The sequence below is a fragment of the Numenius arquata genome, chromosome 39 (genome assembly GCF_964106895.1).
Source record: "Numenius arquata chromosome 39, bNumArq3.hap1.1, whole genome shotgun sequence".
NCBI lineage: Eukaryota > Metazoa > Chordata > Aves > Charadriiformes > Scolopacidae > Numenius > Numenius arquata.
This window is the reverse complement of record NC_133614.1, coordinates 36,217-50,448: the sequence shown is the minus strand read 5'-3', so window position 1 is coordinate 50,448 and position 14,232 is coordinate 36,217. Positions and strand designations below refer to the sequence as shown.

At 51.1% G+C, this 14,232-nt stretch overlaps 2 protein-coding genes across 2 annotated transcripts; both read left to right on the top strand.

The window, feature by feature from the left end:
* The first annotated feature begins 401 nt into the window (after positions 1–401).
* On the top strand, positions 402–1,334 carry LOC141476542 (olfactory receptor 14A16-like). Its single transcript, XM_074165223.1, has one exon. It carries the CDS (start codon positions 402–404, stop codon positions 1,332–1,334), a length of 933 nt encoding a protein of 310 aa, XP_074021324.1.
* An 11,962-nt stretch (positions 1,335–13,296) lies between these two features.
* LOC141476541 (olfactory receptor 14J1-like) lies at positions 13,297–14,232 on the top strand. Its single transcript, XM_074165222.1, has one exon. The coding sequence runs from the start codon at positions 13,297–13,299 to the stop codon at positions 14,230–14,232; it is 936 nt and encodes a 311-aa protein (XP_074021323.1).

Below are 14,232 nucleotides of genomic sequence, written 5' to 3'. Positions count from 1 at the left end.
CAACCCCAAACCTCCTGACATTGCCTTCTGCCACCTCAGTTCCTTTGCATGGGGAGTGCAGATGCTGACAAGCCCTTTTGCATTAGGGACAACTTCATCCAACAAAGTCAACCACCAGGACTGACCCCTGCCCTCACTGTTCCCATGACCCCACTGCTGCAGAGCAGCGCTGGCTCCTCAGCAGCCGGCACGCAGGGACCCTGCTCCTCACGACACACTCGGCCAGCACCAACCAGAGCTCATGGAATGGAGCTGAGGAAGGTCTCCTGGAAGAAGAAAAAGGGGGTGTTCATCAGGGGCAGAGTCCTTGGGACATGGGTTGACATTGCTTGGAGAAGTCTCCACTCGCTCACTCACTGTATTTTTGTCTTTGAGCAGGTCCCCATTCCCAGAGGCAGCAAATGTCCAACGGCAGCTCCATCAGTGAGTTCCTCCTCCTGGCATTCCCAGACACACGGGAGCTGCAGCTCTTGCACTTCGGGCTCTTCCTGGGCATCTACCTGGCTGCCCTCCTGGGAAACGGGCTCATCATCACTGCCATAGTCTGTGACCACCGCCTCCACACCCCCATGTACTTCTTCCTCCTCAACCTCTCTGTTCTTGACCTGGGCTCCATCTCCACCACTCTCCCCAAAGCCATGGCCAATTCTCTTTGCGACACCAGAGCCATCTCCTTCTCAGGCTGTGCTGCCCAGGTTTTTTTCTTTGCCTTCTTGATCTCAGCAGAGTTTTATCTTCTGACAGTCATGTCCTATGACCGCTACATTGCCATCTGCAAACCCCTGCACTACGGGACCCTCCTGGGCAGCAGAGCTTGTGTCCACATGGCAGCAGCTGCCTGGGGCAGTGGGTTTCTCAATGCTCTCCTGCACACGGCCAGTACATTTTCAATAAATCTCTGCCAGGGCAATGTCCTGGACCAATTCTTCTGTGAAATCCCCCAGATCCTCAAGCTCTCCTGCTCAGACATGGACTACCTCAGAGAAATTGGGCTTCTTGTGGTCAGTGGCTGTTTAGTCTTTGGATGCTTTGTTTTCATTGTGGTGTCCTATGTGCAGATCTTCAGGGCCGTGCTGAGGATCCCCTCTGAGCAGGGACGGCACAAAGCCTTTTCCACATGCCTCCCTCACCTGGCCGTGGTCTCCCTGTTTGTCAGTACTGGCATATTTGCCCATCTGAAGCCCCCCTCCATCTCCTCCCCATTTCTAGACCTAGTGGTTTCAGTTCTGTACTCGGTGGTGCCTCCAGCAGTGAACCCCCTCATCTACAGCATGAGGAACCAGGAGCTCAAGGATGCCCTATGGAAAGTGGCCCAGTGGATGCTCTTTCACTGACAATAACCTGCCTCTGCTTCTCTGCACATTTCCCAGAGTTCATCTTAGGCCATGAGTCTGCTTGTTTCTCTTCTGATAATCCTACTTACTGGTAATTTTCTGGAATTATGCTACTTGTCCTGAGGCTTGATCCTATTGTGTCTGACTGTTGCACAACACTGTGTCAGATCTGGCCCTTCAGATAACAGCTCTTCAATAACACAGCATCTCCCAGGTTTTTATGGCTCATCTTTTGCCGGCAACTAGGACAACAGAATCTTAGTGGTTGGAAGGGACCTTTGAGATCATCGAGTCCAACCACATTAAAAAAAAAAACAAAAAAAAAAAAAAAAAAAAAAAAAAACAAAAAAAACCCACAAAAACACACAAACAAACAAAAAAACACAACACAAAACCAAACAAACAACAACACCCCCCCCAAAAAAAAAAAAAAAAAAAAAAGCAAGCAGCATCCATCAACTAAACCCCACACACAACACCCCACCACAAACCAACAATCCCGGGCACTAGAGCATGCCCTGAAGAGCCACGTCTACACGTTTCTTAAATACCTCCAGGGATGGTGACTCCACCACCTCCCTGGGCAGGCTGTTCCAGTGCTTGACCACTCTCTCAGTAAAGTAATTCTTCCTAATATCTAATCTAAACCTCCCCTGCCGCAACTTCAGACCATTTCCTCTGGTCCTGTCGTTATTCCCTTGGGAGAAGAGGCCAACCCCCGCCTCTCTACAGTTTCCTTTCAGGTAGTTGTAGAGGGCAATGAGGTCTCCCCTCAGCCTCCTCTTCTCCAAACTAAACATGCCCAGTTCCCTCAGCCTCTCCTCATAGGACTTGTTCTCCAGACCCCTCACCAGCTTGGTGGCTCTCCTCTGGACATGCTCCAGCACTTCAATGTCTTTCCTGTAGTGAGGGGCCCAAAACTGAACACAGTACTCTAGGTGAGGCCTCACCAGTGCCGAGTACAGAGGCACGATGACTTCCCTGCTCCTGCTGGCCACGCTATTCCTGATACAGGCCAGGATGCCGTTGGCCTTCTTGGCTGCCTGGGCACACTGCTGGCTCATGTTAAGCCGGCTGTCCACTAACACTCCCAGGTCCTTTTCTGCCAGGCAGCTTTCCAGCCACTCTTCCCCAAGCCTGTAGCATTGCCTGGGGTTGTTGTGGCCGAAATGCAGAACCCGGCACTTGGCCTTATTAAACCTCATCCCATTGGCCTTGGCCCATTGGTCCAACCTGTCCAGGTCCCTCTGTAGAGCCTGCCGACCCTCAAGCAGATCAACACTCCCACCTAGTTTGGTGTCATCCGCAAACTTACTGAGGGTGCACTCAATCCCCTTATCTAGATCATCAATGAAGATGCCACACAGCCCTTCACTCGCTCCTCACCCCCCTGCTCCACAGTAGCATAGGGGGAAGAGGCAGAAAAATTAAAAAAAACCTCATAGGTTGAGATAAAACAGATTAATAGAATCATAATGGAAAATGATGATGATGATGATAATAATAACGGCAAAAGAATATAGAAAATAATAGATGCAACACAAACTGCTCTCACCACCCAATGATCGATTGCCCAGCCTGTCCTGAGCTGCGATCGTGGATCCCCATCCCCCAGCCAACCCCCATTTCGATACTGAGCATGATGTCTATGGTATGGAGTATTCCTTTGGCCAGCTTGTCCTGTCTGTGCTCTCTCTCAGCTTCTTCGGGAAGCAGAAAAAAGTCCTTGACTTATTACAGATATTACTTAGCAACAACAATCTATCATCAACATCAACAATCTATCATCAACTGAGCAGCCATTAGGAAGAAAATTAACTCTATCCCAGCTGAAACCAGGACAGCACCCACCCCTTATCCTATACCATCTACATCATGCTCAGGTCTTACAACTTTCAATAAATCATATATACACACACAGAGCTATCACTCCCTTAGTCTATCGGCCCTCCCTCCGAAATGCCCATTGAGTTCATTTAGTCCATGGCTTTGGGCTTCATCGGTCAGAACAGTCTTTCAGGGCAGGAGAGATGGGCTGTGGTGCAGAATTGTTGCACGCTGCATTGGGAGCTCACGGGTGGTATATCTGGCACGGCCCATGCTCATGGTCTGTGGGTTGAACATGTCAATCTCGAGAAATCTCAGTTTCATCAAAGTCCATTGCTCATAAATTTAGGCAATTCTCACTATTTTATTCCCTTTCTCAAAAACTTCTTCTGCTGTTTTGACCCTTACTATGATGTCATCAATGTGCATCCGGAACTGCAGATGTTCCGGAGCTTCACCCTGTCCCAGTGCAGTCTGGATCAGGCCATGGCAAACGGTGGGGCTGTTTCCAACCCTGGGACAGTCGGTTCCAGGTGCACTGGACGCCCCTCCAAGTGAAAGCAAACTGTGGCCTGCACTCTGCTGCCAAAGGGACTGAAGAAAACACAGTAGCAATTCTCCACAGACGCAATGAGGGGGGAAAGAGAGACTTTCTTCATATCGCTGGAGTTGGCACCACCTCATCCACCGTTGGCCCCTCTTCGCCTATCCACTCCATCACTGCCAACAAGTTGGCTTATGACGATGGTGCGTTCCATACAAACTTCTGCCACGTGGGCCTTGGGCAGTGGACGTCATCGGGATCTGTGGGAAACTGTGCATTGTCCGGGTCATAATAAATCATCTCCCGCACGGCTAATTCTCTCAGGTAGTGGATACCTCTCTCCATGGTGGTCCACTTGCTTGGATGACATACAACATCTTCACTGAAGGGGCACTTTCCCTCACACCTGACAGGAGTTGCCTCCAGAGGCTGAGGGTTTGTGTCTTTTTCCCAATTGCCTTGTCAATGCCCCCTTCCCGAGACAGGGATCCCAGCTACCTGGCTTCCCTACCCTCTAATTCCAGGTCCGTTGTGGGACGAGGCCTGAAGAGCAGAACCCCGAGTGCTGCTCAGTTGGCAAGCCGGGACATGTTGGAACTTGTAGGCCATAAACTGAGGGTGGTCCTGACCATAAAGGGTTAGACAAGAACCTGAAAACAGGTACTTGACAAATGTTGCCACACTGAGATGGACAGCATTGAGATGGGCAAGATTCCTGGCGCCTACCTAAAAAGGCCTTAAGGACTGAGTCGTTAAGTTAAGTCCTCAAGATAAGCTATGGTTGTTGGTATGATAATATATCACTGACCAATCAGATGCAGCTGTGCGAGCAGTGTGTGTTCAAAAAGACCAATCAGTTTAAAACACGCAGCCAAAGTAAGCATATATAAAGAAATGATGTTATACAATAAATGAACATTTTGCTTGCATCAAGCTGTGTCCCGTCTCTCAATCGCCGCAGTCCGTATCCCAGTATCAGAGACCCTGGGTGACAATGTGCTCACCCAGAAGTCGGCTGAATTCCTTTCGTATCTCCCACAGCTCAGTTGGCGATAGGGATGGGGTGATTACCTCCGGTTCTGCCTCCTCCTCCTGCTCTGGTGATGGCCCTGGTTCATCGTCATCCCTCACTGAGACAACTGATTTCTTGGTGTATTTCATCTTCTATAAAAGGGCCAACTGATACAGGAACGGTTGGATTTCTAGTTCAGCTGCAGTGTCTGCCACCAGGATTGGAGTAGCCACAGCAGGGGTTGGAGTAGCCACATTGACTTTCACTGGGGTTGGAGTAGCCTCAGTGTCTGTCGCACGGGTGGCAGTAGTTGCAGTGTCTGTCCATCTGGTTTCCCCCTCTTTCTCCTGAGGATGCTGCACAATATCAAGCAGTGTCTGGTAGATACTGGCCAGGGCCCAGCACAGTGCGGTGAGTTGTGCCTCTCTGGAACAGCCACAGCGTTTTCCTTTCAAATATTCTATCACTTTTTCAGGGTCCTGTAGTTTTTCAGGAGTGAAGTCCCAAACTTCACTCCCAAGCTCTCTAGATACCTGCCCATATTCTCCCACGTGCCATGCCACCAATGACTATCCACCCTCGGGAGGGATGTCTGGGTGATAGTCTTAAATAGTTGTTTAACACTAAACAAGACCTGGAACACCTTCAGGAGACATAATGATAGGACCAGGCTGGTTTGAACGTCCCAAGGATGTTCAAAATTCTCAAAAGCTGTCATACCTGGCCGAAAGGAGAAAAGGGAGGTGAAAGAGCTGGGGAAAGTATCTCCCCCTGCTTCCCCCATAGATTGGGTATAATTATTAATAAATTGCAAGAGACAGCGCCCAAGGTACAGGAAGGACAACACCCCCCCCATAACCATCTGAACAGTGATATCATCATATCATCAGCTGATATCACACAGGACAGCAAAATGATAACCCTGATCCCTCTCCCAGAGGTGATAAACATCATCGCGGGGAGGACACAGAGCACATAAGGATTTACATAGCAGAGCCACGAGAACAAACAAATGGTGACTGGAGGCTATTTAACTCATACAATAAAGTTACACGACAAATTTGTTTTAAGAATCTCTGGTTGGGTTTGTGTTATCTCAACCCATCGAGCCCCACGTTGGGCACCAAAAAGGACTGTAGTGGCTTAGCCTCAGATGGCAACAAAGAACCAGGCGGCCGCTCTCTCAACCCCCCACCGCTGTGGGCAGAATGGGAAGAAAAAGGCAAAACTCATGGGTTGAGACAAAAGCAGTTTGACAGAAGAGCAAAGGGAACAGGAAAACAACAGCAGTAACACTGACAGAGGGATGTACAAACACAATGACAGTAGCATGCTCACCGACCGGACCCAGGACACCCCAGCCCCCTCCCAAGCGGAGATGTCCCCTGGCCCGCTGCCCCCTGGCCCTCAGCCCCCTCCCCTGGCCAGCTCTGGCTATAGACTGGCCATGGCTGACATGGGATGGAATACCTGTGTCCCTGCCAGAGCCTGGGGAGAATTAACCCTGTCCCTGATGGAACCAGGACAGGGCGATATCACAGCAATGCTCCTCCCAGTCCATTTTGTTTCTCTTAATGCTCCATCTAAAGCTCCCAAGAGGCAGTTTGTGGCTGTTGCCTCTCTCATATCATTCACCACTGCAGAAGAGAGCTTGGCTCTGTCACCTCTCCAGGTAGGTGTAGGCTCTTCTATAGGTCACCCCAGGCCACCACTTCAGCAGGCTAGAGAGGCCCAGCTCCCTCAGACTCTCCTCACAGCTCAGGCTTTAGGGTCCTCACCCTCTTGTCAGACCTCCCCGGACCCTCTCCTGTCTCTCCAGTTTTCTTTTGAAACGCAAAGCCCACTGGCTCATAGGGCCGTTATTGTGACTCAAAGGCCCGTCTCCTCAGGGCACTCCTTGGATGGTGTGGTCACTGCCCGCGCTGCTGCATGGAGCTGCTGTGCACCCATTCCTTCTAAACCTTCAGGTTTATGTTGGCCAATTCCCCAGGTGTGTCAAGGTCCCTCTGGACATAAGCTCCAGCAGTCAAGCCTTGAAAGTACATGTGCTGATGTTCATCCTGAGTCATGGTGCCTCTAGCAAGAGAATAACTGAAGTAGCTGCAGGACACTACAGATAACAAAAGAGTACTAGTGCAATGGAGTTGCTAATCAAGGTAGAAAGCACTGTGATACCATCTCAGAAACACCAAAGGTGGGTACAAAGTGAGGAAACTCAGCACCAGTGGGGAAGTGGTGAAAAGGGGTTGACTTTTTGCGAGGGAGAGGATAAAGTTGGTTAAAGAGTAAGACTTGAGAGGTGGGAAAATAGTGAAATGGGAATGAAAGGTTCAGCAAAAGAAATGATCAGGGCTGTTTGGGGATACCTGTCAAGTAGCCCTGCACCTGAGCAACCCTGCCTGGAGCAGGACAAGAAAGCTGCAGCTGGTCTGACTGTACCAACATCTGACTGACTTCCATGGACACCAGAAATGTGAGAGCTTTCCCTACTGCCACCACTTCCTTACTGAGGCATGACTTACCCTTGGCAAGTCCATGCTGACTGCTTTTGGAAACATTCTTCTCTTTCAGGTGTCCAGAAATGTCACCCAGAGGACTGTAATTGATGGCACACTAATCACCACAGTGAGCTTGTACAGCCTGTGGGTCCCTGGGCTGGGCCTCTTTCAACGATGGTGCAACCTTGGCTTGTCCTCACTCACAAGAGAGCTCTGCCAATCCTGTGACCATTCAAAGGTGATATTCCAAAGAAATCTCAGTCTTCCCTTGGAACTGCACTACAACTATTTATTCTGTTGTATGGTGTATTTAGTTTCTCTAATCTTTCATATATCTATAATTCTCGTGATACAATGACCATTTGCAAAGTCATCTTTGCAGATGCAGACTGTTGAGGCAAAGGCCCTTTCCATTATTCTCCAGTTTTCTTCTCCCTTTACTCTTTGTTCATTCAGATACTTGTGTTGTTGCTTTCACCTTCAAAGAGTAAAACCTTGCCGGTCTTTCAATAATCTAATTGTCTCCTGAGACAGCTCTTTAATTATATTTATATCTATCTTTTTAAATCTACCTCCCTAAAACTTTTCTCCTCAGATTATCACTAGTAGAAAGGCAATCTCATTAGTGGTAGCTTTTACTGAGCATATGATGACAGAGTGTGTTTTATTGTGTATAAAAACTGATTATTATGTTACTTTTCTTTTCTTAGAAACAGGCAGAATCCCCCTGTGCCTGTGAGCAGCCAGGTCTCTGAGGAGAGCAGGAGGGAGATGGTGCAATGGAGCTGTAACACCCAGACTTCAGTGGAGAAGTCTGATGCAAGGGGCAGTGATGGAAGTCCCAGGTGGGCAATGTCAGACACGGTGGGCTTGGGGAGGTGAGGAGCAAAGCTGTCCCTACAGTGATGGACATCAAGGTACTGCTTTTCCTTCCTGTCCACACCTCCTGAGGAGACACCCTGCCTCAATATCACTTGGAGAATGCTTCTATCACCTCTTTTCTAACTTAACAGTAATAAAATACATCCTTTAAAACCAAGAAATCCTTTTCATTAGGTGCACTTTGAAATCTTCCTCCTTAACTACATCAAAAAACCCTCACTCATTAGCTGTACAAGTCTTGAAGACCTGAAGAAAATGACAAAAAGATAAATACCTTGTGAAGGCTTTCTGTCTTTTAACGAGCCCCACGGGGTATTTGATGCTGAGTCCATGAAGCTCAGATACTGAGAGAAGATTGAAGAAAGCACTCAAGAAATCAGAAGCCAAACTCCAAGTACCTGGAAGCATTAATGAGCCCCACTGAGGGAAGCTACTGACAAAGGCTCCCCAGGGACTCATTAGAGCAGAGAATTGGAGGCTGTGATTGCAGGTTGGCAAAGGCAGAGTGCAGGTGGCTGTAATGCTGAGGAACCCCTGGCTTTGTTTGATGAAGCAGAAAGGCCAAGCCCTCACCCCCAGGCCCTGCCAAGGCAGATCCTGTCCCTCACTCCTGGCTCTGGGCTCTTCCTGGGGGCAGTGGGATGTGAAGGGGACCTGTGCCCAGGGTAGGAAAGTTTTATGACACCTCCTGGCCTCACCGAAGAAGGGGCGAGGATGAAACAAAGTCCTGGGCCTCAAAAGAGTCATAGACTCATAGAAGCATTCAGGTTGGAAAGGACCTTGAAGATCATTGAGTCCAACTGTGAACCTCGCACTGCCAAGCCCACCACTAAACCACATCACTATGTGCAACCCTTCAAGTCTTTTAAACACCTCCCATGATGGTGAGTCAACCACTTCCCTGGGCAGCCTATTCCAGTGCTTGGCAAACCTTTCAGTGAGGACATTTTCCTACTATCCAATCTACATCTCCCCTGGTGCAACTTGCAGCCATTTCCTCTTGTCCTATCACTCCTTACTTGGGAGAGGAGACTCACACCAACCTCGCTATAACCTCCTTTCAGTAGTTGTAGAGAGCGACCAGAACAACCCCAGTTCCCTCAGCCACTCCTCACAAGGCTTGTTCTCTTAGACCCCTCACCAGCTTTGTTGATCTTCATTTGGACACGCTCCAGGACCAGAATGTCTTTCTTGTAGTGAGGGGCTCAAAACTGGACACAGCACTCGAGGTAGGGCCTCAGCAGTGCCAAGTACAGGGGGACGGTCATTGCCCCAGTCTTGCTGGACACACTCTTCCTGATACAGGCCAGGATGACGTTGGCCTTCTTGGCCACCTGGGCACACTGCTGGCTCCTATTCAGGTGGCTGTTGACAAACAACCCCCAGGTCATGTTCTGCCGGGCAGCTCCAGCCACTCTTCCCCGAGCCTGTAGCATTCATGGGGTCGGTGTGACTCAGGGGCAGGACCCAACACTTGGTCTTGTTGAACTTCATCCCATTGGCCTCAGCCCATCGATCCAACCTCTCCAGATCCCTCTGTAGAGAATTCCTACCCTCAAGTAGATCAACCCTCCCACCCAACTTGGTGTCATCTGTGAACTTACTGAGGGTGCAATCAATCCCCTCGTCCAGGACATTGATGAAGACATTAAAAGGAACCAGCCCCAGTACCAAGCCCTGGGGACCACCACTTGTGACTGGCCGCTAATTGGATTTAACTCCTTTCACCACCACTCTCTGGGCCCAGCCTCCAGCCAGTTTTTTCCCCAGCAAAGAGTACACCCATCCAAGCCATGGGCAGCCAGTTGCTCTGAGAGTGCTGTAGGAAATGGTGTCAAAGGCTTTACTAAAGTCCAGGTAAACAACATCAACAGCCTTTCCCTCATCCACTAAACAAGTCACCTTCTCACAGAAGGAGATCAGTTTGTGAAGCAGGATTTGCCTTTCATAAACTCATGCTGGATGGGCCTGATCACCTGGTTGTCCTGTATGTGTGGTGGGATGCCACAGGATCACTCAGGATGATCAGTTCTGTAATCTTCCCTGGCACTGAGGTCAGACAGACTGCCCTGTAGTTCCCTGAATCCTCTTTCTGGCCCTTCTTGCAGATGAGCGTCTCATTTGCTAATTTGCAGTTCACTTGAGAAACTCTGGGATTTGGCCAGTGGAAGTCACTTGAAGTTTTTCAAGGAGAAGTGGCCAGTCCTGCATCGATGGGTGGCAGGGAGGAAGGGGGAGAATAACCCCCTACATCAGGACAGGCTGGGACCTGACCAGAGCAGTGACTCTGAGGAGAAGGCCTGGGCTCTACGAGGGATGCCCTACGAGCCAGCAGAGTACGGACACTAGGAACAAGGCCAGCTGCATATGGGGCTGCATGAGGAGGAGCGTTGGCCACCTAGACAACCTGAGTTCTCATCCCCCTCAACTCAGCACTGCTGTGGCCCCTCACGCATTGATGTGTCCCAGAGTGTTGTTCCCATTTTGGAGAAGCAGTGATAGACTAGAGAGTGTCCAGTGGAGGTCTGCCAAGATGAGGTTTGGGACCTCACATGAGCTGTGTGGGGTGGCTGAGGGACCTGGAGTTCTTTGCCCCAGCAGTGTGTGGACTCCAGTCAGTACAGGAGTAGCCTGAGAGTGCTTGAAGGCTGATTTTCAGAGATGATGAAGCTTTTCATTACGCTAAGATCCAGCGTGAGAAAGAACTAAAGCCACAAAGTGCAGCTGAGGAGGCCCAGACTGGACACAAAGCAATGTCCCTCACAGTGCAGTGCTGTGGGAGGGAGACGGGATCAGCCCAAGGCTTTGCGTTTCCAGGAACTGCCCGGGAGGAAGGAGAGATGTCAGCAAAGGAAGGAAGATGCTCAGGTGGGAGCAAGGTGTGGTAGCAGGGGGGATGTCTACAGCCTGCCGGGAAGGAGGTGCAGGTGTGGGACCCGGCAGGACAGCCTATGGTGGAACTGACAGAGGGATGAAGGAAGTCTAAAAAACACCAACAGAGATGAGCTCTGTCTCCCCTCGGCTCTGGCTGTTGTCTCTGCCACTGATGCCTACGAGGAAGCACCTTATCCTTACAGCGCCAGGGACTCATTGCCTCCCATTCCCCACCCGAGAGCCTGGGAGGTATCGGACCATAGTCCTGCCCTTGACGTTGCAGATCCCCACATCACACTGCCCCAGGAAGAGCCCTGAGCAACGTGGGAGGGACAGCATCTCCCTTCCCAGGGGCTGGGGGTCACGGCTTGGCCCTTTGGCTGAATGCAACACATCCAGGTTTCCTCAGCTCTGTTCCACCTTTACACTCCCTTTGTCTACCTGTCATCTCTGCCTCCAGTTTTCTGCTCTAAGCAGCCACTGGGGAGGCTTTGTCAGTAATGGTCCTCAGTGGGACCCATTAGCCCTCCAGGAATCTTTGGACTTTGAATCTGACTTGAACTTCTTGAAAGTCATCTTCAACTTGCTCTCAGTGTTTGAGGGTCATGGACTCTGAACCAAACCCACCAGAGGGGTCATTAAACTGCCTTGGGCTGTTCCTCTGCTGCTGAGCTGGGCTGGGCTCCTGGGACGGAGGGAGCTCATGGCCACGGGGCAGCACTGCAGAGAGACAGCTCTGCCCAGGAGCAGCTCCTCTGCCAAGCGCAGCAGGGCTGAGGGCACTGCCTGCAGGTACGGAGGGGAGAGGAGTGAGGCCAGGAGAGGTTAAAGGCAGTCTGGGGTGGGAGGATGGAGAGTGCTCAAAAGAAGAGAAATCTTTGCAGTCCTTGGCACAGTAAGTCTCTGGGTGGAGGGCAATGAAGCTGCAGTTCCTGAAGGGATCTTCTGAAGCTGGCATAACCCACAGCCTGTGGGGTCTCTCTCTTCTGTAGAGGTGGAGGACATGCTCCGGAGCAGGGCTTCCCTGCTGCACCATCAGAGGGACAGGGCAGGACAGGGATGGCTGCCGGGGTCTGAACCTGAGTGCGCAGTCAGGGGTGTCCTTCAGAACAGGGTCCCTGCGCTGCAGTGAGCTATAGTCAGGGCAGGGACTCTGCTGCCGTCCAGGGTCAGCTCTCAGCCTGCCCGGGGAGCTCCCCACGGCGCTGTTGGGAGAATCTGTGGGTGGAAGGAGCAACTACTGTCAGGGCAGGGTCCTTTTGCTGTCAAGAAATTGCCGTGTGGGTCGGGGCTGCTCACAGCTCCAGGTCACAGCCAGGACACTGGCAGAGGCAGCATCTCAAGAGGAATGTCAAGGCAGGGGCTACCTTAAAGATGAAGATCTTTCCAGGCTCTGTGATCTCAGCTTGCTTCTAAGAGAAAGGGGAAAGGGGCTGTGGAGGTTAATTAAGTCACCAGGAGTCCTGTACCATTACACTGAGGGATCAGTAGATCTGCCAGAAGCCTCCTAAGTGCCTTCACCCACTCCTCTCCCTACAGACAGCACCAGCATCACCTTTGCCCGCAGTGCCAGCCCTTACCTGACCTCCTCCTGAGGACCTGCATCCAGGGAGATGCCTCTGGGCAGTGCCCTGCTGCCAGGAGGGGTCTGCAGGGCAGAGCTGAGCTCAGAGCAGGTGGGATGGGGTCTGTGAGTGCTGACAGGGAGGAGACTTGGGGACAGAGAAAGAGCTCCCAGCAGGGATGCCTCCAGGCAGCAGAGAGCCAGATCACCCCTCTGCATCCCTCTCTGCTCAGCTGCATGGGGAAAGAGAGAAGAGTTTGGAGAAATGGACTTTGAAACAGGGCTCTTCTGTGCTCACAAAAATCCATTCAAGCGTGTTTCTAGTGAGAACATCCCCTAACGGAGAGACGTGTAAGCACAGGGCACCTGCATGGTGACCAGAAGGTAACTCGTGGGCAGAGCAGCTCTCCCGACCCTGCATTAGGGCACAGGGACCCTTTTGTCCCTCAGAGCTCACCAGTGGTCAGGCTGAGAGCAATGGGGGGTTGGAAATCAGTGATCTTTAAGGTTCCTTCCAACCCGAACCCTTCTCTGATTCTACTGTGAAAGATGAGGATTTCTGCCCTTTCCAAGACAGTGCCCTCACTCAGCAGCACAAACCTGAGGTCACAAAAATGAAACGAATGAAGTTCCCTCAAAGAAAGAGAAGTAATTTTGAGGACTTTTTTTGGGAAATAGCATGGGATTGAGTCAAAGAAGTCTGCCCTAACTAGTCAATGTCTTCTCCTCTTTCAGGAGGCCCCCATGCCCAGAGTGAGCAAATGTCCAACGGCAGCTCCATCACTGAGTTCCTCCTCCTGGCATTCGCAGACACACGGGAGCTGCAGCTCTTGCACTTCTGGCTCTTCCTGGGCATCTACCTGGCTGCCCTCCTGGGAAACGGCCTCATCATCACTGCCATAGCCTGTGACCACCGCCTCCACGCCCCCATGTACTTCTTCCTCCTCAACCTCTCCGTTCTTGACCTGGGCTCCATCTCCACCACTCTCCCCAAAGCCATGGCCAATTCCCTCTGGGACACAAGGCACATCTCCTATGTGGGATGTGCTGCCCAGGTCTTTCTATTTCTATTTTTGATGTCATCAGAATATTATCTTCTCACCATCATGGCCTATGACCGCTACGTGGCCATCTGCAAACCCCTGCACTACGGGACCCTCCTGGGCAGCAGAGCTTGTGTCCACATGGCAGCAGCTGCCTGGGGCAGTGGGTTTCTCAATGCTCTCCTGCACACGGCCAGTACATTTTCAATACCCCTCTGCCAGGGCAATGGCATAGACCAGTTCTTCTGTGAAATCCCCCAGATCCTCAAGCTCTCCTGCTCACACTCCTACCTCAGAGAAGCCGGGCTCATTGTGGTCAGTGCTTTTTTTTCTTCTGTGTGTTTTGTTTTCATTGTGGTGTCCTATGTGCAGATCTTTAGGGCCGTGCTGAGGATCCCCTCTGAGCAGGGACGGCACAAAGCCTTTTCCACATGTCTCCCTCACCTGGCCGTGGTGTCCCTGTTCATCAGCACTGCCCTGGTTGCCTATCTGAAGCCCCCCTCCATCTCCTCCTCATTCCTGGATCTAGTGGTTTCATTTCTGTACTCGGTGGTGCCTCCAGCAGTGAACCCCCTCATCTACAGCATGAGGAACCAGGAGCTCAAGGATGCCCTGAGGAAACTATTGCAATATGCTGTATTTCGGCATCAATGA